We start from the raw sequence: 27,182 nt of genomic DNA on the forward strand, positions 1-27,182 counted from the left end.
ACAGTATCTGAGGATGCTTCCATAAAGATATCACTAATCATGGCTTTGCAGTACTTGAGAAGAACATTTTTAAAGATTTCCCTATATATTCCAATGTAAAACTTTGATCGGCCATTGTGGCCCCACTACACTACCTGAGTATGATTCCACATGAGTTTCATCTTTCCTGGCCCAGTGGTTCTTGAGAAGAAGATTTTTAAAAAATGCCATTAATTTTTCATTAATTCATAATTATCTCCCCTTGGAAGAGGGCGTGGCCTTTCATCTGAACAAACTTGAATCCCCTTTACGCAAGGATGCTCTGTAGCAAGTTTGGTTGAAATCGGCCCAGTGGTTTCTTGAGAAGAAGATAAAAATGTGAAAAGTTTACGACAACGACGACAGACAACGGAAAAATTTTGATCAGAAAAGCTCACTTGAGCCTTCAGCTCAGGTGAACTAAATAAGAGCCATTTTGTTATTTTTACCATGATTTTTATTATAAGGTTCATTATTTTTAAAAATGGAACTTTGATCTTTTTGAGTAGTGTAGATCCTTAATTGTTCAACACCCCGGGGTGTTGTTTTTTAAAAATTATTTAAAATTTAGAGAACTTGTGAAGGATATCCAAATATTGTTTACAAAATTTTATTTCATATTTAAAGAGCATAGCTTTTATTAAAACGTATGCCCTGTAAGAAGAAGGTGCGGTTTCAATACAAATGTTGCCCTGCGATTTTCTTTAAAATGAAACTGATGTGAAATATGAAAACTCATGTATTCTGAATCGATCATTGAAATTCCATGCATAAAAATTATTAAATCATTTTTCTCAAATGCATTTCTAAATACTAATTGTGGCGTCATAAACATGTGCATTTTCCACCGGCATCTCACAGAAAGATTTTGAGATAAATGATTTTTCATTGCATTTTGCACAACGTGGCCAAAAATTACAGTGGGCAACGGCTGTGAACATTGTCTGTCTACATGTAGTAGTAAATTTTTCAATAGTAAAATTAGGACGAACACCCATTCCAATTTTTGCAGACCAGTGAGCTACAGATCTTCAGCTAAATAAATGTGAAATTTCGCATAGTTTACATGTATTTATTAAATGGAAATTTAGTTTAACATTCATATACCGTTTTTATACTCAAAACAGACAGTGTTGTTATGTTTATACTAGTAACTCAACCTAAACATTGATGTGATCCTGATTAAATAAAGGATATAAAGTCATTATTATATTTTCCCCCAATTAATCACAATATCAAAATGTATCTAATTTGATAAAAAAAATTGACTATACCATTAAAAATTCTTGAGTTGTCTTTCTATGACGAAATAAAATATCTGATGCAATGAATGTTCCCTTGGGTTCATGGCCCTGAATATTGATAAGGTTGGGATGTGTGACTATAACCCGCCAAATAATGAAGCCGCGTCTTCTAGAGTAGCGACAGTCAACATTGCTGGACGAAGTGAAATGTTCCAGAAATTAGTGATTGCGCTCCATCATTAAATTTGATAATAGATATTGCAGATATTAAAGCTGAGTATATGCAATATTTATATACTAGTAATATTAAATGAAATAATAAAGTGGGGTTATTAATAAATAATTCAATTTCTATTTGTTTTCTCTGTGATAACTCTTTGAATTCGTTGAGTTGATTTCTTGATAATTCCACCGGAATGTAAATTTTGCCAACGGAAAGGTCGGAAGCTGAAAAAGCCTAATATGCATGTGTGTTAGTTTACCAAAATTTTCGAACTTTAACCAGATCCATAACTTTTGAAAAGTGGTGCAAGGGCTTTCATACCTCACATGTGTATTAACTTTGACAAGACCTTCTACTGGGTTTTTAAAAATTTGACCTTGACCTTAGAGTTTGGATCGCTTAAAGAAAAAAATTATCCTTGACCATTACTTTTGAGCCGTTAGATCTAGGGCTTTCATATTTCACAAATGTGTTCCTTGTGATAAGAACCTTCTTTGAATACCAGCAATTTTGACTTTGACCTTAGAGTTTGACCCACTTAAAAACTTTAACCTTGACCATAACTTTTGAACCGTGTATACTTGGGCTTTCATATTTCACAGGTATATTTTTTGTGACAAGACCATGCTTTAGGCTTCAACAAATTTGACCTTTTGACCTTGACCTTGGAGTATAAAGTGTATTTTGGAAATTTCAACCCTCGCTATAAGCTGCCATACGGGGGTTAAAGTGTTTCACAAACACATCTTTTTTAAACTTATTAGGATAGTCCCAGTCAGTTGGAACTTTTTTGTAGGGAAATATTTCTGTGAACAATCGGATGCAATCACTTAAGATATTTGTCAATTCGGATTCCTTCTTGTTCCATTATATTTGGATATATCATTTTCACCATCCAAAGAACAACTCAAAAATGAACCGTGGGAACTGCGTAAGTGCAAAAGCCTTTTGAACGCTGTTCGGAATTCCAAATTGTAATAAGCATAAATAATTGGATTTAAACAAGAATTGAAATATCCAATCCAGAATAATATGGAACCTAATATTGGTGGATAAGGACAATTTTCAGCACACAAAGAAGTTATCAAATACCACGAGAAGAACGGTAGAAAACACATAATAAAAGCACCCATTACAATTCCTAACGTTTTGGCAGCTTTGTGTTCACGTTTCATTCTCGTACGTTCAGATATTTTCTTGGATTTTGATGAAACTTGAAGAAGAGCGTCTAAATTGCCACCTTCAGCGTAGCGATAGAAGCTGGTAGAGCAAATGTGATTCTCTTGCTGGCGAGCAGTTTTAAATATTCTAAAATACACAAAAACCATTATAGTGCACGGAATCCAAAATGACACACTTGAAGAGATAACGGCGTAAATCTTGTTCACATGAAAGGAACACGAGTCTGTATTTTGTTCCAAAAGTTTGTAATGTTCTTGCGTTGTGTAAAACTGGGCATGGATGGGAATATAGGATATAAGTGCTGAAGCGATCCATGTAGCAAAGATCATTGCGCCTGCACAACGTGAGGACATTTTGGTGTCGTATTGGAGTGGATAATTGATGGCTATGTAACGGTCGACACTTATGCAGCATAGATGCAGTATAGAAGCAGTGCTAAACAATACATCATTTGCGTTAAATACGTCACACATAGTTCTCCCAAACAACCATTTTCCTGTGATTTCCTGGCTTGCATTAAACGGCATAACTAGAATAGCAACAATTATATCGGCAAATGCCAGAGACACGATGAAATAGTTGGTAACTCTCCCTCGTAGCTTTTCAAACCTTTTTACACTTATTATCACCAGCGAGTTCCCTACGATGGCGGTAGCCATTATGACTGTCATGGCAACCGCTTTCAACACGATCACAGGAACATTCACAGACAGTACTATCTCGTTGTCTAGCATTGATTCATTGAATTTTGTTTTGTTTTGAAGATCTGTACTTATAAACATATCATTTACTATCAACATACCATGTGAGACAGTTGCGGGTATCCTGTGTCCTTTATATAATAGCAAAGAATTGTAGTTTCGAGATTTTTGGTGTTTCATGGCATTATTTGAATTCTAAAGGTATGCACATTCATCTGCAAAGAAAAAAAAAATACAGAATAAAAAAACATTTTATCGGACTGAATATGTCGGAATTGAAGGTTCGAACTATAAGGGGCCTGTTAATTTATGCTTGTCCGTTCGTCTAGCTGCCCGGAAAACTATTTGCCCATAACTTTTGATTGGTTGAATCTTTTGCTTTCATATACGTACCAGGGGTAACTCGTGTGACGAAACTTTTCTTTAATTAGTAACTTACTACAGTAGTACTTGACCTCTCGACCTTGGAGTATAACCATTTTTTCAATTGAAAAAACTTTTACCTTTTCCACAACTTTAATAGTTGTTCTTACGTTGTGATATTACATTTCCTTGGATAAATTTAAGTTTTGGCCTTGACCTTTGGATTGACACAAACTTTATCTTTTTTCGAAAAATTTTGAATGGTTGGAGCTAGGGTTTTCATATAATACATGTGTATTCCTTTGGTAAAACCTTTGATAAATTTTTCCATGGGTAGCAACTATTTAGATTTTAAAGCCTCAGGGGCTTCATCGCTCACATGAGCACTGCGCACGTGGCTATGAAAAATAACTAGAGGTACTGTGAGCAATAAGCTCACTAAATGATTCCCCCGCCTTCCATACGAATATAATGGCAGATTGCTATGGGAAACCCAAAATATGTGTCGGATCAAAAAGTAAAGTAGAAGATGCATAATGGCAATATGAAATAAAGATTCTTTGAAAGTCTCATCAAATTTAATTCAGTGGTATGAGAGGAGTTGCGGATAAGAGATGGGTACTCCAAAGCGTAACAGACGGACGGACATCCTGATTACTTTTTACCCTCCCGCTTTTCAAGCGGAGTGTAAGAAGAGGCAAAAATCAGTTTACATAGTAATAAAAATCTTAAATGCATAAGTGGTGCCGACCTACCCGTTAAGGGAAAAGATGTGTATGAATTTACACTAACTAGGGTATATATTTTGACTGTGACAATTTTTCTACATGTTTAGACTTTCATTGTGGCCCCACCCTTCTCCTGCGAGTCATAATTTGAACAAACATGAATCTACATTTTCTGAGGTTCCTTCCATATAAATATGACCAAACATGGAGTTGCTGTTCGTGAGATTTTTAAAAGTTTTTCCAATGTACCCCTATGTAAAAGTGCCAATGTGGCCCAACCTTACCAGCGGGGGCATGATTTTAACAAACTTGAATCTACACTTTCTGACGATGCTATTACATATAAATATTATTAATCATAGCTTCTGCTAAGATTTTGAAGTGTTTCCCTATATATACAATTATGGTTTACTTCGATCGTCAGTTAAAGTGAATCAACATTATCTGATGATGTTTCCATATTATGACTAATCATGTATTTTCTGTTCTTGAGAAGATTATTTTGCCTATTTACTCCAATGTAAAACAATGGATGTCCATTGTGGCCCCAACCTACCCCCAAGTGGATTTGAACAAACTTGAATTTACATACCCTGAGAATGCTTTCATATTAATATGACCAACCAAAGCTGTGCTGTCCTTCATTTTTTTTTTCCAATTTACTCTTATGTAAAACTTTGATTGTCACTTATGGCCACATCCTACCCCCGGTAGTCATGTTTTGAACAAACTTGAATTTACACTTTCTGAGACGCTTTCACATAAATATTACTCATAGCTTTGGTTTTCTTGAGAAGATTTTTCCTATTATATTCCCCTCAGTTTAACTTTGTTCGTCAGCTATAACCCCACTCTACCCCGGGGGTCATTATTTGATTAAACTTGAATCTACACACCCTGAGAATCAGCATACTGGCTTATTCTTCATATGGCTTTTTTTTAATCTGCATTCAAAGAACATTTTACCGTTAAAAAAATACTAAAAATTTATGTATTTGAATTCATTCTACACTTTATGTATATGTATCTGTATCGGAGGCAATTCGTGTGTGTGTGTGTCCTGAATGTGGCTTTGTTGTCGTAGTAAGATGATACTTCTTAGTTTGTATTACAAGTTTAGTCAATATAAAAAAAAAATTATCTAAAATACATATACCGTATAAGTTGAATTTTTTGCAAGCATTATTAGAGAGGGGGGGTTCTGAAATTGCTAAAATTACCCAAAGTAGGGTTTTTCTCACAAGAAATACAATTGTGAAACACAAAATCCCTAGCACCACCTGTTCAAAACTTATAGTCGAGGATAAATTTTTGAAAGGTAGGTCAAACCCCAAGATGAAAGGGTCTGAGTTGTTGGTTTCTTAAGAAAGATCTTGTCACAAGTAATACATATGTGAAGGATGAAAACCCTAACCCTAACCGTTCAAAAGTTAGGCCAAGTTTAAAGTTTTTTAAAAGTAGGTCAACTCCAAAGTCAAGGTCAAAGGGTTAAAGTTCTTGGTATCCAATGAAAGGTCTTCTCACAAGGACTCACATGTAAAGTATAAAAGCCCTAGTCCTTACCATTCAAAAGTTATGGTCATGGTTAAAGTTTTTTCATAAGTACAGATATCTCCAAGGTCAATGTCAAAGTTGTTGGTATCCAATGAAATGTCTTGCTTCAAAGAATACATATGTGAAATATGAAATTCCTAGTATCTACCATTCGAAAGTTGTGGCCAAGGTCAAAGTTTTTAAAATGAAGGTCAAACTCCAAGGTCAAGGTCAAAGGGTCAAATTTCTAAGAATCCAATGAAAGGTCTTCTCACTATGATTACATATGTAAAGTACGAAAGCCCTAGCCCTTGCCTTTCAAAAGTTATGGTCAAGGTTAAAGTGTTTTTATAAGTACGGAAATCTCCAAGGTCAAACGGTCAAAGGTCTCGATCACCACAAAAAATAAATATGTGAAGTATGAAAGTCCTAGTATCCACCGTTCAAAAGTTTGACCAAGGTTAAAGTTTTTAAAAAGTAGTTAAAACTCCAAGGTCATGGTCAAAGGGTGAAAGTTTTTGGTATCCAATGAAAGATCATATCACAAGGATTACATATGTGAAGTACGAAAGCCCTAGCCCTTACCATTTAAAAGTTATGGTCAAGGTTAAAGCTTTTTCATAAGCTAGGAATCTCAAAGGTCAAGGTCAAAAGGTCAAAGCTGTTGATATCTAATAAAAGGTCTTGCCACAAGGAATACATATGTGAAGTATGAAAGTACTAGTATCCACCGTTCAAAAGTTGTGACCAAGGTTAAAGTTTTTAAAAAGTAGTTAAAACTCCAAGGTCATGGTCAAAGGGTGAAAGTTTTTGGTATCCAATGAAAGATCATATCACAAGGATTACATATGTGAAGTACGAAAGCCCTAGCCCTTACCATTTAAAAGTTATGGTCAAGGTTAAAGCTTTTTCATAAGTTAGGAATCTCAAAGGTCAAGGTCAAAAGGTCAAAGCTGTTGATATCTAATAAAAGGTCTTGCCACAAGGAATACATATGTGAAGTATGAAAGTACTAGTATCTACCATTCAAAAGCTGTGACCAAGGTTAAAGTTTTTGAAAAGTAGTTAAAACTCCAAGGTCAAGGTCTAAGGGTCAAAGTTCTTGGTATCCAGTGAAAGGTCTTGTCACAAGGATAACATACATATATATGAAGTATGAAAGCCCTATGCCGTAACATTCAAAAGTTATGGTCAATGTTAAAGTTTTTTTCATAAGTACGAAAATCTCCAAGGTCAAGGTCAAAACGTCAAAGTAATTGGTATCCAATAAAAGGTCTTGCTACAAAAAAAAATACATATGTGAAATATGAAAGTCCTAGTACCTTACATTCAAAAGTTATGACCAAAGTAAAAGTTTGGAAATTTTGTGTTAAAGTGGGTCAAACTCTAAGGTCAAGGTCAAAAGGTCAAATTTGGTGGTACCCAAAGAAAGATTTTGTCACAAGAAATACATATGTGAAATATGAAAGTCATAGCTCCACTAAATCAAAAGGTATGGGTAAGGTTAAAGTTTTTGTGACGGGCGGACAGACTGACGGACAGACGAATGAGATTTAATGTCCCCTCGCTTTCGCGAAAGCGGGGGACAATATATTATTATCTGTCTTTGACCATAACTGTCAAAAAAAATATATAAAACCATAACGCTATAGATCTGCAGCTAATTCTTAATAAAGTGTACAGATGGTTCTTTTTATATAGAATATTTATCACACTGTAATGATGATTTTATGAGTTTGTACAAACCAGACGTCATATCTTTTTCATATCACATGATGCTGAATACGATCATTTAGTGAAAAAAGTATTTCAAAAGAAAAAGAATGAAGAAAATGGATTACCCAGGATTCGAACCCTGGACCTCTTGCATGTCAGGCGATAGATATACCACTACACCACGGAGCCTCTTTAAAGGTACTTGGACACAGATTTGAAGTTATTATTTTCTTTATATATTACAACTTATATATTTTAATAGCATTTCACACAAAAATTAATAAAAAATATTATTTCATATAAAAGATATTAAAATTTAAAAATTTTTGGCGGGTTTGATTGACACATCCTTGCACTTTCACGAATTAATTTTATTCTTAATCCTTAGGAAAAGTGGCAATCTCGTTGTGCATAAATGAAAAATATTAATACTATAATCCAGAAAATTCAGAGTAGACATGTTCGATAGCAAAACAAACACACAATATATCGTCAGTCCGTGCAGTTGTGGTAAGAAGACTGTGACAATTAAACGCACCCGGTGAATTGTAAACATCAACAAACACAAAACTCGGCCCTGTTTACAAAAGCTATGTATATAAACACGAGTGTGCTCGATTTGCTAAACTCTTTACGCAACTCTTAGTTCGGAATGACGATACTTGTGAAGGAGTTTTGCTTTCTAACATTTCTACTCTGAATAAAATTATTTCTCTGGATAAAAGTTTTAATATTTCTCATTAATACACAACACCTTTCCTAAGGATTAAAAACAAGAGGCCCATGGGCCACATCGCTCACCTGAGCACTAAGGGTAGGAAAAAGTAGAAAATGTTTTTTTAAAGTTTAAATCCAAAAGTAGTCCCATGACCAATCATGGATTTGCTATTTTTTAGAAAATGATTTTTAAAGAATTTTCCTATATATATCTTTGAAAACTTTGGTCGGCCATTTTGACCCCGCCTTACCCCCGGGGGTCATGATTTGAACAAACTTGAATCCACACTACCTGAGCATGCTTCCATATAAATATGATGAATTATGGCTTTGTCATTCTTGAAAAGAAGATTTTTAAAGAATTTTCCTATATATTTCTATGTAAAACTTTGGTCGGCCATTTTGGCCCCGCCCTAACCCCGGGGGTCATGATTTGAACAAATTTGAATCTACACTACCTGAGCATGCTTCCTTCTATAAATGATGAATTATGGCTTTGTCATTCTTGAGAAGATTTTTAAAGAATTTTCCTATATAATTCTATGTAAAACTTTGGTCAGCCATTTTGGCCCCGCCCTACCCCCGGGGGTCATGATTTGAACAAACTTGAATCTACACTATCTGAGGATGCTTCCATATAAATATGATGAATTATGGCTTTACTCTTCTTGAGAAGAAGATTTTTAAAGAATTTTCCTATATATTTCTATGTAAAATTTTGGTCGGCCATTTTGGCCCCGCCCTACCCCCGGGGGTCATGATTTAAACAAACTTGAATCTACACTACCTGAGCATGCTTCCATATAAATATGATGAATTATGGCTTTGTCATTCTTGAGAAGAAGATTTTTAAAGAATTTTCCTATATATTTCTATGTAAAACTTTGGTCGGCCATTTTGGCCCCGTCCTACCCCCGGGGGTCATGATTTGAACAAATTTGAATCTACACTACCTGAGCATGCTTCCATATAAATATGATGAATTATGGCTTTGTCATTCTTGAGAAGAAGATTTTAAAAGAATTTTCTTATATATTTCTATGTAAAACTTTGGTCGGCCATTTTGGCCCCGCCTTACCCCCGGGGGTCATGATTTGAACAAATTTGAATCTACACTACCTGAGCATGCTTCCATATAAATATGATGAATTATGGCTTTGTCATTCTTGAGAAGAAGATTTTTAAAGAATTTTCCTATATATTTCTACGTAAAACTTTGGTCGGCCATTTTGGCCCCGCCCTACCCCCGGGGGTCATGATTTGAACAAATTTGAATCTACACTACCTGAGCATGCTTCCATATAGATATGATGAATTATGGCTTTGTCATTCTTGAGAAGAAGATTTTTAAAGAATTTTCCTATATATTTCTATGTAAAACTTTGGTCGGCCATTTTGGCCCCGCCCTAACCCCGGGGTCATGATTTGAACAAACTTGAATCTACACTACCTGAGCATGCTTCCATATAAATATGATGAATTATGGCTTTGTCATTCTTGAGAAGATTTTTAAAGAATTTTCCTATATAATTCTATGTAAAACTTTGGTCAGCCATTTTGGCCCCGCCCTACCCCCGGGGGTCATGATTTGAACAAACTTGAATCTACACTATCTGAGGATGCTTCCATATAGATATGATGAATTATGGCTTTACTCTTCTTGAGAAAAAGAATTTTCCTATATATTTCTATGTAAAACTTTGGTCGGCCATTTTGGCCCCGCCCTACCCCCGGGGGTCATGATTTAAACAAACTTGAATCTACACTACCTGAGCATGCTTCCATATAAATATGATGAATTATGGCTTTGTCATTCTTGAGAAGAAGATTTTTAAAGAATTTTCTTATATATTTCTATGTAAAACTTTGGTCGGCCATTTTGGCCCCGCCTTACCCCCGGGGGTCATGATTTGAACAAATTTGAATCTACACTACCTGAGCATGCTTCCGTATAAATATGATGAATTATGGCTTTGTCATTCTTGAGAAGAAGATTTTTAAAGAATTTTCCTATATATTTCTACGTAAAACTTTGGTCGGCCATTTTGGCCCCGCCCTACCCACGGGGGTCATGATTTGAACAAATTTTAATCTACACTACCTGAGCATGCTTCCTTATAAATATGATGAATTATGGCTTTGTCATTCTTGAGAAGAAGATTTTTAAAGAATTTTCCTATATATTTCTACGTAAAACTTTGGTCGGCCATTTTGGCCCCGCCCTACCCCCGGGGGTCATGATTTGAACAAATTTGAATCTACACTACCTGAGGATCTTTCTCCATAAGTTTCATCTTTCCTGGCACAGTGGTTCTTGAGAAGAAGATTTTTAAAATATGCCACCAAATTTTCATTTATTCCCAATTATCTCCCCTTGAATGAGGGCGTGGCCCTTCATTTGAACAAACTTGAATCCCCTTTACCCAAGGATACTTTGTGGCAAGTTTGGTTGAAATTGGCCCAGCGGTTCTTGCGAAGAAGTCGAAAATGTGAAAAGTTTACAGACAGACGGACAGACACACGGACGCCGGACAAAATGTGATCAGAAAAGCTCACTTGAGCTTTCAGCTCAGGTGAGCTAACAATTTGAAATCTACATTACCCCAGTATGCTTCCACATAAGTTTCAGCTTTTCTGGCCCAGTGGTTCTTGAGAAGAAGATTTTCAAAGATTTTTCCTATATATTTCTATGTAAAACATCGATTCCCCATTGTGGCCCCGCCTACCCCCGGGGGTCATGATTTGCACAATTTAGAATCTACACTACCCTAGGATGCTTCTACATAAGTTTCAGCTTTTCTGGCCCAGTTCTTGAGAAGAAGATTTTTTAATGACCCAACCCTTATTTTGTCTTTTCTTGATTATTTCCCCTTGTGAGGGGACATGGCCCTTCATTATTATAATTTAAATCCCCTTTACCCAAGGATGCTTTGTACTAAGTTTGGTCAAAATTGGCCCAGTGGTTCTTGAGAAGAAGTCGAAAATGTGAAAAGTTTACAGACGGACGGACAGACAGACAGACGGACGGACAGCTAGACGGACGGACGAACGGACGACGGACAAAATGTGATCAGAAAAGCTCACTTGAGCCTTCGGCTCAGGTGAGCTAAAAAAGGTTAAAATTTGTGATAGTGCAAGGATGTGTCAATCAAACCCGCCAAAAAATTTGAAGTTTTAATAACTTTTAAAGGAAATAAGATTTTAAATTAATTTTTGTGTGAAATGCTATTGAAATATATAAGTCGTAATATTATAGAGAAAATATTGACTTCAAATCTGTGTCCAAGTACCTTTAAGTTGTTGGAAATTATATATGCAAACATTAGGTCACATACACGTAGATATTTATATTCGCTATTGTCAAAATTTTACACAATGCATGGTGTCTAATTTAGCCTTTATGAAACAGTTCTAGACTAAAAGATGTAATAAGAATGAAAAGTCCGCCGACAACCTGTATTATACGTAATAATTCTCCACATGCCCCTGTGCTAAAAATAGTGCCAAGCGACACTTAATACTAATTAAACAAACGGGACGGGACACTTTGAGAGGGGTGAGAGAGGCCCTACACTGAAAGAAAAACCTAGTGAATTTAACTAGTGTGTTTCGTAAAGCGTTGGTCGTGATTAGGAAACTTTCAGTTTACTGGTTAAGATAGTGAGTTGTGGAGCGGGAGTCGTATATATACTTAGATACATGTACCTAGTGAAAGTTACTCATCAATTCTAAATTTACAAATCTTATCTAGTAAATATATCAATATCTGGTAAAACTACTATTAAGGTAGTGATTGTTTGGACAGTTAATCTACTAGTTTTCTTCGTGGCATTAACTAGTTATTTTTTTTACGGTGTAGGGAGATTTGGTATAAAATTACATTGGAAAAGCTCAAAATCTTCTTGAAATATCGCCCGAAAACGATAGTGTTACACACAAACAGAATGTATACATTTACGACCTTGAACTTTGACCCTTTGATCTCAAAATCCGTAGAGGTTCACTTTAGATTACAGGGAGTTGTTATGTAAAATTTCATTGCAAAAGCTCAAAGGGTTCTCGAGGTATCGCGCGGAAACGAAAGTGTTATAACAGACAGAATTTGCGAGTGTATGACCTTGACCTTTGACCTTTTGACTTCAAAATTAATAAGGTTCTTCTTTTGTCCATAGGGAGTTGCTATGCAAAATTTTATTGCGAAATCTCAAAGGGTTCTGGAGATATCGTGTGGAAACGAAAGCGTTGTAGACAGATAGAAAGACGGACGGACAGACAGCTAGACAGCTAGACAGACGGACGGACAGACCAAAATTAATATCCCCCACTTTTCAAGCGGGGGACAAAAATGTACTGAAACACTAGAAATTTCTTTCCTCTGCAGGTGTCGAGAGATTTATCTATAATATTTCACGACAGCAATTAATCTATAGTTTTAGCGATCTGTTTTCTACACGTCAAGATTGAGTGGGGATGAAGAGTGATTTCTGGGGCAGTAAGGAATTAATCTGATTATAATCACACAATCTGGGACATAATTTGAAACTGTCAAATATCTATCTGCGATTCTACCCATTTTTTGAAAGTGTTATGGCCTTCATTCTATATTTTACTTTTTTATTTTTCTGCCTTTATACATAAAACATAACGTTAAAGCAGCCTGTTTTGATTTATGTTGTGTTCTCCAAGATTAAATATTTCAATCATAAACACCTAGGGTTCCAAAGATAAGTTTTGGAGAAAACATTGAGCAGACCAAGTTTGTGATTTGAATAAGTTAGCTTTCCTGTCCTGTGCAAAATTTAAGTGTTTCGGTTTCATGTTACCCATGGTGACGGTAGATTTTCATTTAAAGGAGGTTGGATCCTGTTATCGAAAGTATTTATTTTTGTCAGGTATATTTTTAGAATCCACACGCATAGCTAAATTAAAAAAATCAAAACAAAAATGGGAGTTCAGTGCGCTTTTTTGTTCCCCGCTTGAAAAGTGGGGGATATTAATTTGGGTCTGTCCGTCCCTCTGTCCGTCTGTAACGCTTTCGTTTCCACACGATATCTCCAGAACCCTTTGAGCTTTCGCAATGAAATTTTGCATAGCAACTCCCTATAGACAAAAGAAGAATCCTATCAATTTTGAGGTCAAAATGTCAAAAGTCAAGGTCTTAAATTCACAAATTCTGTCTGTTATAACACCTTCGTTTCCGCGCAATATCTCGAGAACCCTTTGAGCTTTTGCAATGAAATTCTACATAACAACTCCCTGTGGTCTAAGGAAGACCCCTATGGATTTTGAGGTCAAAAGGTCAAAGTTCAAGGTCGTAAATCTAAACATTCTCTCTGTGTGTAACACTATCGTTTTCGGGCGATATTTCAAGAAGATTTGGAGCTTTTGCAATGTAATTTTATTCCAAAACTCCCTAGGACCTCTCTCATCCCTCTCAAAGTGTCCCGCCCCATTTGTTTTATTAGTATTTAAAGTGTTTAAGACCTTTAACCCCCCCAACGAAATATAATTTTCGTGTTTGGACAATGGACATTCTCGTCTTTTTTTTTGTCTAAAATTTTTCTTACACTTAGCCCACTTTCAATTTCCTTCCGACGCCAATGGGCATAGACAAACAGACAGACAGGACAAAAAATATACGCCCCTGGATCTATCGATCCGAGTGCATAATTAGAGAATACAAATGGAAAAGACCGAATACTGCAACATATTCGACATGCTATAAGGGAAGTGATTAGTCCCTCTATACAATCCCAGTACATAGCTTTTTCAGAAGCTTTGGAACAGACCCAAAGACCTTATCACGATCGCTTGATTCGTACATGTACTTGCACCTCATCTTATTCGATACATGTAATTAGGTAGTTGAATGAGGGCAACTAAATCATTCGAGGCGTGCCGAAAAGACTTCCTTATAATTTATCCAAAGATAGGGTGTAAACTATATATATGAGCATCAATACGCAAAATAAGTATCATGCAAACAAATGTGTCTTAAGTTTTGATATTTTTATCAAGGGGTGTACATGTTTTGATACTTTAGTACTTTCAATTTTTGTTCTAAAATATTTTTTGATAAAATGTTTTTGTTCGATAAAAAAGGAGGGGGTGGTTAAATTTGGAGCATGATTGGAACTTGTTGGCAAAAGACTTTTTTTACATTTAACAAAAAATTAGTCCCTAGTTGACCTTCCAGGGAGAAATGATAATTTACCAATCTTATTCGCAGGACACCTGCCATCATCCTTCAAAATATGATTTGGTTATTGCGTAAAATATAAAGAATATTTGTAGAAAAAGTTTCGTTATTTTGCCTCTACTTGGCCCAAAAGGTGAAAATGACCGAAACCTAATTGTATATCTACATTGTACATTACACCACGTATCATCTTCCAAAATATGATTTGGTCTCTACGGAAAATGTTTAGGAGTTCTTGAAATTACATCGTTTTCGTCTGCATGATGCAAAAAAGAGACCCTCGTTTTATGACATACCGGTAATTAAAAGAAGCTCATAAGACAAAAAGGTAACATTATGGATAACACGTTGTACATAAAACTAAAATAGGGAGAAAGGGTGTCGATCCAAAAAACTGGGAAAGGAGGTGCAAACCCCACGTGCCTATGATTTCTATTGCACATCTGCAGGAAATCGTCTTTCATATTCCAAAAGATCAATGGGTAACTGCTTATAGAGGAGTTCGAGGAAGAAGAAATTGTGACAAATCAACGGACGGAATGACTATGGTAACAACAATATGCCCGAAATTTCTTTAGAATGTGCGGGTATATAATCAAATTGCATTAATCCGTGTAATTTAAAAACAATAGACCCATAGGCCATACCTTTTTACCTGAGTAACTTTGGCCTTGCTGTTTTTCGGCAGATTCCCCCTTGTAATAAATGTATCTATTGTGGCCCCGTCCTACCCCTGGATATCATGATTTGAGAAATTTTAAATCTACACAACTCAAGAATGCTTCCATATATGATGCAACTTTTCTTGTCAAGTGGTTCTTGAGAAAAAGATTGTCAAAGAATTTCCCTATACCTTTCAATGTAAAAAGTGGATTTCCTATTATGTCCCCGCCCTACCCCCGAGGTCATTATTTGAACAATTTAGAACCTATACCAACCAGGATGCTTTGTACCAAGTGTAGTTAAAACTGGCGTAGTGGTTCTTGAGAAGATGAAAAATTGAAAAGATTTCAGACGGACGGACGGGTGGACGACGGACAACTGATGATCAGAAAAAGTTCACTTGAGCTTTCAGCTCTGGTGAGCTAAAAATAGATCACTCTAGATGTTGCAGAGTTTCCTTTTTGAAGTAGAGATATTTTTGCTTTAGGGGGATAAATTGGACATAATCATATATGTACATAACAAAAAGTAATTTTGAAAGCTCAAGAATCCATCAAAACATCAACTGTTCACACAGATATTTTAATTTTCAGTAAAGCCCTATCTCTTCTAATTCAAATGATTTGATGAAGGTTAAAGTTTTGAAAAATAGGTAAAACTTCCAGGTCAAGATCAGAGAGGGCAAATCATAGTATATTTAGAATGATCTTGTCACAGGTATTTTAAACATTAAAGCCTTTTTTCTTCTCATTTAAAAGTTATGGTCAATTAAAAGTAATGTTTAAATTTTTCAAAAGTAGGTAAAACGTCATGTTCAAGGTCACGAGTTCAAAAATCATAATGTATTTAGAAAGGTCTTGTCACAGGTAATACACAAGTTTAATATTAAAGCCGAAACTCTTCTCTTTCAAAAGTTAATGCCACTTCAAAGTCATGTTTAAATTTTGTAAAAGAAGGTTAGACTTTAAGGTCAAAGTCACAAGGTCAAAAACCATAGTGTATTAAGGAGATCTTGTCACAGGTAATAGGCATCTCTTACATGAAAGTCCTATCTCTTCTCATTCAAAATTTATGGCCAGTTCAAAGTAATGTTTAATTTTTTTAATAGGTCAAACTTCAAGGTCAAGGTCACAGGGTCAAAAATCATAGTGTATTTAGAAAGGCTTTGTCACAGGATTTATACATGTTAGACAGGGGCTTTTTAACTAAACATGTGTACTATCTGTGAAAAGACCTTTCTAAATACACTGTGATTTCTGACCCTTGTCCTTGACCCTTAGTTTTGACCTATTTTTCAAAAATATTATTTTTCCCATATAACTTTTGATAAAAAAAGAAGAAAAAGGGCTTTCATCAGAGCATGCTATGATTTCTGACCCCTTGACATTCATGTTTGACCTAATTTAGATAAATCAACTTGATAATTAATATGAGATTTGAATAACAAAGGGCGTTCATATTTGAAACAATCAATATGCCAAAGATAATGATATCTCACCCACAAAGGCACCGAAAATGAGGGACCGCAATTCTTTGAATTTGCTTTTTCATTTAAAAACAAGATGCGTTTGTGAAACACTGATGTCCCCATATGGCAACATACCGAAGGTTAAATTTTCTCAAATTTCTAAAAATCAAACATGATGATACCCAAAGTAAGACCTTCTCACAAGAAATACAAATGCATGTGAAATATAAAACCCTAGCACCACCTAATCACAATTTATGTCCCAGGTTAACGCTTTTAAAAGGTCAATCTTCAGGGTTAAGGTCAAAAGGTCAAGATAATTTGTTTTTAAAGAAAGGCCTTGTCAGAAAGATTATACATGGTAAGTATGAAAGTCCTAGCACCAACATTTCAAAAGTTATTGCCTAAGTTAAAGATTTTAAAGAGTACGTCAAACTTGTTATTCCAAGTCAAAGTTCTTGATATCCAAGGAAGGGTCTTCTCACAAGGATTACATATGTGAATAATGAAAGCCCTATCTCTTACCGTTCAAAAGTTATGGCCAAGGTTAAAGTTTTTTCTCGGGTACAGAAATCTCCATGGTCATGGTCAAAAGGTCAAGGTATATTGGTATCCAATGAAAGGTCTTGCCACAAAAAAATACATATGTAAAGTATGGAAGCCGTAGCCTTTACCATTCAGAATTTATAGCCAAGGTTAAAACTTTTTTAAAAATAAGTCAAACTCCAAGGTCAAGGTCAAAGCGTCAAAGGTCTTAATATCAAATGAAAGGTCTTGTCACAAGGACTAAATATGTAAAGTATGAAAGTATAAGCTCTAACCCTTCAAAATTAATGGTCAAGGTTTGCTTTTTAAAAGTAGGTCAACCTCAAGGTCAAAGGGTCAAAGTTCTTGGTATCCAATGAAGGGTCTTTTGACAAGGATTACATATATGAAGTATGAAAGTACCAGCTCTAACCCTTTAAAAGTTATGGTCAAGGTTTGCTTTTTAAAAGTAGATCAAATTCCAAGGTCAAGGTCAAAGGGTCATAGTTCTTGGTATCCAATGAAGGGTTTTTTCACAAGGATTACATATGTGTGTGAAAGCTCTATCCCTTACCGTTCAAAAGTTATGGCCAAGTTTTTTCACAAGTACGGAAATCTCAAAGGTCAAGGTTGTTGGGTTCCAATGAAAGGTCCTTCCACAAAAAGTATATATGTGAAGTATAAATATCTTGGTATCTACTGTTCAAAAGATATGGCCAAAATAAAAGTTCGGTATTTTTGTGTAAAAGTGGGTCAAACTCCAAGGTGAAAAGGTCAAATTTTGTGGTATCAAAAGAAAGGTCTTGTCACAAGGAATACACATGTGAAATTTGAAAGTCATAGCTACACTAAATCAAAAGTTATAAGCAAGGTTAATTTTTTGCGGACAGACAGACAGAGAGACAGAGGACACGACAAAAACAATATACTCCCGAAACTTCGTTTACGGGGGCATAAAAACAGCTGTCTTTGATGTCAAAAAGCCTTGAATTTAATGTAACGTGGAGAATTTTTAAATGGTTGTGCTTATACAGGGTATAATGTGTTGAAAAGTTTTACGGTTTGATATTATTGATTTAGGTAAAATTTTGTCAAATAGTTTGAAAGTTCCTTGAAGTTTTTACATATCCATTTATGATTTACACCACCTCTGGAATCTATACTTATAAATTAACAAAGGACAAGGTATGGTTTCGATAAAAAATTTGCCCTGCCGTTTTCTAAAAAATGAAACTGGTGTAGAAGATGAAAACTCATGTTTTCTGAATAACTGAAATTCAAAGCAGAAAAATCATACAAATAATTTTTTCACAGGTGCTTTTAAATGCTAATTGTGACGTCATAAACTTGTGCATTTTCCCTATTTTCTTAAAAAGTTGCAGAAGACAGCAATTTCAAAAGAATTTTCTTTCAGATTATATTGTCCACAGGCATCGCCAACAAAGATTTTGAGATATGTGATTTTTTTATGACTTTTGCACAACATATCAAAAAATTAACGTGGGCGATTTTGTACATTTTGTAAAGGAAAATTACCCTTCAAATGGAACATTTTCATGCTTTTTCTGTTTAAAATACAGAAATACATCACATTAATGATGTCATTTTTGTAGAATGGTAAACCTTCATGTCATATTTTTTCCTGATTTATCACAGTCGTATACTTAACTAATATTTAAGCCAGTTTCAAAACTTTTTGATAACATTTCATTTTTAGGGCGCAATAAGCTAAAAACTGTACCTTCTTCTTTTGCAAATTAACTCAGAACGGCTGCACAAGAGTTCTTACTTAAGCCTGTTGGAATACACTAGGTATAAGGTGATGTCCGAAAGCTATATTCAGAATTCACTCTATATCCGATCTCAGTCTTTATTGAAAGTTCTAGAAAGTCAGATGGCATTGAACCCGATGTCAAAAAGAAAATCACGGCGATTATTTATCACGAATCGAATGGGCATGGAAATCAAATGTTAAGCAATTGGTAACACAATGAGTTTGTCAATATATCTTAATAAGTTGTGCTAATGTTTTATAAATAAATGCCGATTGATGGCCATTGCTATTTGTTTAGACATATAAAATGGTACAATTTGATTTTAAAATATTTTATTCACATGCTTTTATAAATACATATCAGTGGATTTTTTTTCATACAGTCTTTCATTTTTAAAAATTATTTATACCTTTTAGGTTTGTATGTACATAGTGGTTGAAAACTAAGCTTTTTTCAATGTTTTAATATAATTCACATATATTAAAATAAAGTTTCCAACAACAGAAAATGTCAATAAGCACACGTAGTATATGATGTATAACACAATACTACAACAGAATAAAGTTGCTTAATTTAAATTTGTAACATGTAAGGAGAGGAGGCCTTTCATGAAATAGATATTTGTAGAAGTTAAAAAAATAAACAAAATATAAGGGAGTGTATTTCTTATAATTATCCATTCTGTCCGGACTGTTCCTAAACTAACTACGAGACTGAAGTATTTCCTTATGCTGTAAGCCTGTGTAATAAACTGTCGGTAGAATCTGAAAGATGGTTTTTGGAAAAAGTCTGTTAGCAGTAAAAAAAAATTATAAAATTTCCCCCGCGCTTGCGCGGAATTTCAGCTAGTACATTACACATTACTCCTGAAGTTCCTACTGAAGTATTGTAATTCAAATTTATTTGGATTCATGAAAAAATATTAAAAATGCTAAAAGCTGACGAATTCCTCCTTAGAAAGGGAGCTAAGTTTTAATTTTGATAACCACTTGCAGAATTTAATCCTGATTACAATTAAAAATTAATAAATAAGGACAATGTCTTTACCTACTTTGTCGATGTGGACCAGTACAATAAATCTCTTTTTTCACTTCTGAATTATTAAAGACTGACAGACAGACGGTTTTATTTTTCCCCTCAGATACGTAATGTGAGATTTCAATCTACATCTTATACAACGCTTTTTTATCCATACTGACAAAGTGTGAAGGTCTTCTAACATCGCTAGTACTATAATTGTTAAATTCATTGACAAACGCTGAAGAAATAAAGATTGCTCCTTCATATCATTTCTTACCTTTCAAATATAATACTATTTAGAAACAGGACAGGGGTTGACCAAATCACATTTCACAAGTAAACATTTCCTCTTGTCCACGCTTGTAAATGTTTGAATTTACTTCACCGCCACCTGACACGAAAATAATTTAAAGTTTAAAACAGGTATCCGACATTTTACTTCACCCGCGTGTCATGGGCATTCTCATAACCTGTCCTTCCCGTTCCTGAAAATCCGTTTACTGATGCCATGTACCAAGAATGTGTCGTATGTACTCAAGCCTAGTGAAGACAGTCTCTCTCAGAAAAAAAGTACATTCAACACCAATACTTGAGCTGCAGACTGCGGCGGTGTTTAGAGAGGCGCATATGATACGGTAATTATATATCTCCCAGTTATTTATCATAAATAGGGTTATTTTTTAAAAATAGATTTTATCACATCTCCATTTTGTTTATCATACAGGGATAACTTTTCGCAGTACATGGCCGGTCATCTTGAGCATGCATAAAATTGCAGTGTTCTTGTTAAAACGCTTAGCAAAAAGTTGAGATTTTGGGTTACATACGAATATGAGAATACGAAACTTTTAGTTCGCATATTTACTTCCATACAAACAAAATGTATAATTGTCATTTTAACATTCTTTGTTTTTAAATATAAAGAAAACTGGAGATGAATTCTCACTTCCTATCCGAAGAAAAAAAAATAATTTACGCAAATATTGGTCCCGCTGCTAATTACACATACAAGTGTTCAGTTGCTCTTACATAACTCGCTTAGAAAAATTCTAATCATCAGATGGATTCAATTTTACAAATGTCTTTAAGGCAAATTATTTTAAAATTCAATCATTTCACAACTGTGCTATCGTCATTTATAACCGGTGAAACATTAGACCCCGAATAAATTAATTATTCATTAAAAAAAAATAATTACTATAAAAATCAACGAATATAATTTAATGATACATTACTTGCTACATAAAATAAGAAAAAGGATCGTCTAACACACAACATGGGGTAAAAGTTTATACATTTTTTGTCCGGCCAGTGAACCTAAGCGTATAAACGCATCGTGGAGCCGAAAGATTTTCGGAAACAGTTCAAGAAGATCATTCACTAACTCAAACCGAGGGCATTTGCTTTCAGTTAGCGGCCAAACAAACCAAAAGAAAAAAAGAAGACTAAGAATATGAATAAAAAAAATTGCGTTGTTCTTAAGGTAGGATTCTTCTCATATTTCTTGTATTCTAAAAATTAATGAAATTTTCACAGAATCAAGAAGACAGTATCACTAAGTGATGATATTAATGAGATTAAATTTGACCGCTTTATATTAGAGGAAAGGTCTGGTCAACCTTTTTCCTGGACATTGAGAATAAAAAATAACTGTTGCAAATCATGCGATCCCTACTTGGTTTTCAAAAGATTGATTTATTTTCATTTTGCATTAAAAGATGCTACCATATAGGGCCTATAAGATGATGTAAATAATTCAACTAAAATGGAAATTGGCTAATCCAAATTTTCCCTATTTTTCTTTAATTTTTATGATATTTTAGTTGATTTCATATGCTTCATATGTTTAAATTTTTCTTATTTTCACATATGGTAATAAAGTTGTCACATAAAGAAACAAAATAATACAAAAACAAAAAGTTTTGATCGTTTACTAAAAGAGAAAAAACTCATAATATTACGGATTTTTGGCTCAATTTTGTACTTAGATTGGAAGCTTTTGAAAGCTTACATACATTTTTATTTTAGTCTCCTTTAGAAGAACAGCTCCATATAAAGATATACAAAAATGATAAAATTTAAACTATTTTAGTATGAAATTTTCTTTGCCAAATGATAGTTGATAGCTTATCTAAAAAAAAAAAAGATGTTACATCTGATGATGCCTCCCTAACCAAAATGTAATAGATGTCACATATCCGTGTCGTAGATGTATTTTTATGCACAGTGTAACTTTTTTTTCTTGAGAAAATATGCTGTGGGTATGCATACATTTGTATACATTATGTGTCATTCAAAAGGAACGTGTAAAGTGCATTTGTAAATTGAAGTAGTTATTTGAAAGATTGAAAATAAATATTTAACAAGATGTACATGCGTTTGTGAAACACTGATGTACCTGTATGGGAGCTTTTGACGAAGGTTGATGTTTCTAAATTGCAAGTCTAACATCAAGGTCAAGGTTAAATTTGTTGGCATCAACAGAGAGGTCTTTTTACATGGAATATACCTGTGAAATATGAAAACCGTAGTACTAACGGTTCAAAAGTTATGACAATATTGTAGTATTTTACAAAGTTGGTCAAACTCTAAGGTCAACGCCAAAAGGTCAAAATAATTAAACCAACTGAAAGGTCTTCTCATAATGTGTACATATATGAAGTATGAAAGCCCTAGCACCAACTGTTCAAATGTCATGGCCAAGGTTAAAGTTTATATATTTTTTATAAAAGTTGGTCAAACTCCAAGGTCAAACGATCAGATTTGGAGGTACCAAAAGGAAGGTCCTGTCACAAATACACCTGCAAAATATGAAAGCCACAGCCCAATCCAATCAAAAAATATGGACAATGTTAAAGTTTTTGCGGACAAACAGACAGGCAAACGGACAGGGCAAAAACTATACACCCCGAATCTTCGATTACGAGAACATAAAAAAAAGATTTATTTTATATACTATTTGTTGATTGTTTATGTCTATAATATTTTGAAACCAAAAAAAAATCAAAGATGTGTGAATAAGACGAGCAAATTGCCAATTACATGTCATATAAGATAGACATACAAAGAGGTCCATGGGTTACAATACTCACCGGAATTGTTGTATTTGGCCTTTCTGTATTTTTTTCATCAGCAAATGTTTTACAATTTATTTTTTATGTAAAAACAAGATGTGTTTGTGAAACACTTTTGCCCACGTAAAGCAACATAACAAAGATTAAATTTTTCTTAAATGCAAATTCAATATATTAGTACTCAAAGTAGGGTCTTCTCACAAGAAATGCGATTGTTAAATATGAAAGCCCTAGCACCACCTGTTCAAAAGTTAGGACCAAGGATACGTTTTTAAAGGGTAGGTGAAACTCCAGGGTCAAGGTCAAAGGGTAAAAGTTCTTGGTTTCTTAAGAAAGGTCTTGTCACAAATAGTATATATGTGAAGTATGAAAGCCTAGCCTTTAGTGTTCAACAGTTATGGCCAAATGTAAAGTTTTTTAAAAGTAGGTCAAACTCCAAGGTCAAGGTCAAAGTTTTTTGATATCCAATGAAAGATCTTGTCACAAGGATTAAATACACACTGTATGTGAATTATGAGAGTCCTAGCCCTAGCCTTTCAAAAGTTATATTCAAGGTTTGTTTTTTTAAAAGTAAGTCAAATTCAAAAGTCAAAGGGTCAGAGTTCTTGGTATCCAATGAAAGGCCTTCTCCCAAGGATTACATATGTGAAACATGAAAGCCCTAGTCCGTTCAAAAGTTATGGCGAAGGTTAAAGTTTTTCATAAGTTCGGAAATCTCCAAGGTCAAGGTCAAAATGCCAAAGTTATAGGTATCCAATGAAAAGTCTTGCCACAAAGAATACACATGTGAAATATGAAAGTCCTACTATCAACCATTCAAAAGTTATGACCATAGTAAAAGTTTGGAATTTTTGTGGAAAATTGGGTGAAACCTCAAGGTCAAAAGCTCAAAAAAAGATAATGTGTCGTGGCTGCTAACGTAGCTTCTAGGGCGTAGCTTCACCCTTACCTTGGGGGCGATGAATGGAACAAACTTGAAACAGAGGATGCTTCAATGAATATGGTTAACCATGGTTCTGTTCTTCTGAAGAAAGGGGCTTTACAAAAAATATTTTCAATATAATTACATTGTATTCATATGCACATATCGTCGTCCAGTAACCCCCCTCCCTTGGAAAAACAAGTTGATCTAGTCAGCTTACCACAAACAAGTATATACTGACAAAACGTCAGGGATACTGAAGCTGTGGAAAGTAAACTAGGAAGTGTCATTAATACCCTATAATTGTATAAAATGAGGGTTATTGAGTTCAATCTTCTGTTTAATAAAATATATATAATTTTTACACAATCAAAGACTTGAAGAATTTTTCAAATGTTAGCTAATTAAGGATAAGGGACTAAAGTTTTAAAGAGCAGGGGAATCAGGACTTATACTTGTATATGCTGTATTTTACATGTAGATCAATCTGTCCACGCAAAAGTCAAAAGTAGCTGGCTAACAAAAAGACAATGTAGCGGTAATGTATACTTTTATATTTAGCGGTAATGTAACGTTATTTGTAGAGGTAATGACATATGTACATGAAACAAAATTCATATATTGAATTTAATTAGAATAAATATAATTAATCGTACAACTTTTTAAGATGAATTTACGTCACTTGCTTTCAGGAATACAGTATTTTATAGAGCATAGTGGACGTTTCTTAATTTAATATTTTTTTTCTTGATAAACTTCAAACTTTATGTACGTTTTTTGTATTTATGCTTAATGACGTACATCATAACATTTAATATTATACGTCAATCCAAATATCTTGATACAAGCCTACAGGAAGAAACGTTTTTCAAAGTGGATGGGGGGGGGGGGGGGCTCCGGGCTCCAAAATAATCCACTGCGGCTTCATCTACCTGTGCGGCATGTCTAATACCTATCCCGTATGAATCGAAAAGAATTTATGTAGGTTTCGTTACCAAAGCTGAAGATAATTACATGTAGTACGATAAAAAAAAACCGCATGAGGAAGAATTTAATATTAATTCAGTGCTATTTTTTTACTGTCACTCAAAGTGCACATGCACATCATTCTCAGGCCTGTGAGAAGGAATTTCAATATTGGGGTACAGCCATAATTTTCTGGCCATGCATAGTAGAATTTCTTAACGATGGGGAAACCCGCGTCACCTTTCAGAGTAAACAGTTGACTCGTCCAATGATTGTAAAAGTTTCCTGAAAGCGCGAAATCTTTGTACAGAAACTGTTGTGGCTGCGGAGCTTCACTCATTGTTCATTCGCCACAGAATAGAATCCGACATTTAACACTTAATAGCCATTCTCTGTAACCACTTAAACTTCGTTGCCACGCATGGTCACCGATTTTTATGAAACTTCACCCATGCTTAGTACTTGACACCAGAAACAAATGTCAAACAAAATTTCGTTGCTATGTGTCTCGGTTGCTATGGCAACAGCCTGAAAAGTTTGAAAAATCGAGATTTTCAGCCACTTTAAATCTTGACTGTGGCTTAATAAAAACTAGACAAGAGGCATGGGCCACATCACTCACCTGAGAAACTTTGGCCATTCTGTTCTTTACCAGATTTCCCCCTTATAATATATATTGTGAGCCCACCCTACCCCATTGATCATAATTTAAACAATTTGAAATCTACACTACCCAAGTATGCTTCCATATAAGTTTCAGCTTTGATTTTCAGATTTTTTCTATATATTTCTATGTAAAACATTGATTCCACATTGTGGCCCCGCCCAGCCCCCGAGGGTCATGATTTGAGCAACTTAGAATCTACACTACCCCAGGATTCTTCCAAATAAGTTTCAGCTTCTCTGGCTCAGTGGTTCTTGAGAAGAAGATTTTCAAGTTTTTTCCTATATATTTCTATGTAAAACATTGATTCCACATTGTGGCCCCGCCCAACCCCCGGGGGTCATGATTTGAACAACTTAGAATCTACACTACCCCAGGATGCTTCCAAATAAGTTTCAGCTTCTCTGGCTCAGTGGTTCTTGAGAAGAAGATTTTCAAAGATTTTTCCTATATATTTCTATGTAAAACATTGATTCCCCATTGTGGCCCCGCCCTACCCCCGGGGGTCATGATTTGAACAATTTAGAATCTACACTACCCTAGAATGCTTCCACATATGTTTCAGCTTATTTGACCCAGCTGTTCTTGAGAAGAAGATTTTCAAGATTTTTCCTATATATTTCTATGTAAAACATTGATTCCACATTGTGGCCCCCGCCCAACCCCCGGGGGTCATGATTTGAACAATTTAGAATCTACACTACCCCCAGGATGCTTCCAAATAAGTTTCAGCTTCTCTGGCTCAGTGGTTCTTGAGAAGAAGATTTTCAAAGATTTTTCCTATATAATTCTATGTAAAACATTGATTCCCCATTGTGGCCCCGCCCTACCCCTGGGGGTCATGATTTGAACAATTTAGAATCTACACTACCCCAGGATGCTTCCACATAAGTTTCAGCTTTTCTGGCCCAGTGGTTTTTGAGAAGAAGATTTTAAAAGATTTTTCCTTTATATTTCTATGTAAAACTTTGATTCCCCATTATGGCCCCGCCCTATCCCCGGGGGTCATGATTTGAACAATTTAGAATCTACACTACCCCAGGATGCTTTCACATAAGTTTCAGCTTTACTGGCCCAGTGGTTCTTGAGAAGAAGATTTTTTAATGACCCAACCCTATTTTTGCCTTTTCTTGATTATCTCCCCTTGCGAGGGGATATGTCCCTTCATTTTAACAATTTAAATTCCCCTTCACCCAAGGATGCTTTGTACCAAGTTTGGTCGAAATTGGCCCAGTGGTTCTTGAGAAGAAGTCGAAAATGTGAAAAGTTTACAGACGGACGGACGGACAGACGGACAGACGGACGGACAGACGGACGACGGACAAAATGTGATCAGATAAGCTCACCTGAGCCGAAGGCTCAGGTGAGCTAAAAAAGCAAACAAACCATTCTCACAAAAACATGACACCTTGATGTCACTTATACTGTAAAGAAACTGTTTAGAATATATCTCTAAGTAAGTGGTAACCAAGGGTACATTT

General features: G+C 34.9%; 1 protein-coding gene across 1 annotated transcript; it reads right to left on the reverse strand.

Annotated features, from left to right (window-relative positions):
• Positions 1-1,592: 1,592 nt before the first annotated feature.
• On the reverse strand, positions 1,593-20,719 carry LOC134253474 (octopamine receptor beta-2R-like). Its single transcript, XM_062735994.1, is given in 3 exon segments — positions 1,593-2,354; positions 2,357-3,583; positions 20,353-20,719. Coding segments are annotated over 2 exon segments (1,368 nt in total). The 5' UTR covers positions 3,549-3,583; positions 20,353-20,719; the 3' UTR covers positions 1,593-2,178.
• Between the last annotated feature and the right edge of the window lie 6,463 nt (positions 20,720-27,182).

The sequence above is a fragment of the Saccostrea cucullata genome, unplaced genomic scaffold (assembly GCF_032062105.1).
Source record: "Saccostrea cucullata isolate Sc308-1 unplaced genomic scaffold, CSIRO_AGI_Scuc_v1 ctg1465, whole genome shotgun sequence".
Classification (NCBI taxonomy): Eukaryota; Metazoa; Mollusca; class Bivalvia; order Ostreida; family Ostreidae; genus Saccostrea; species Saccostrea cuccullata.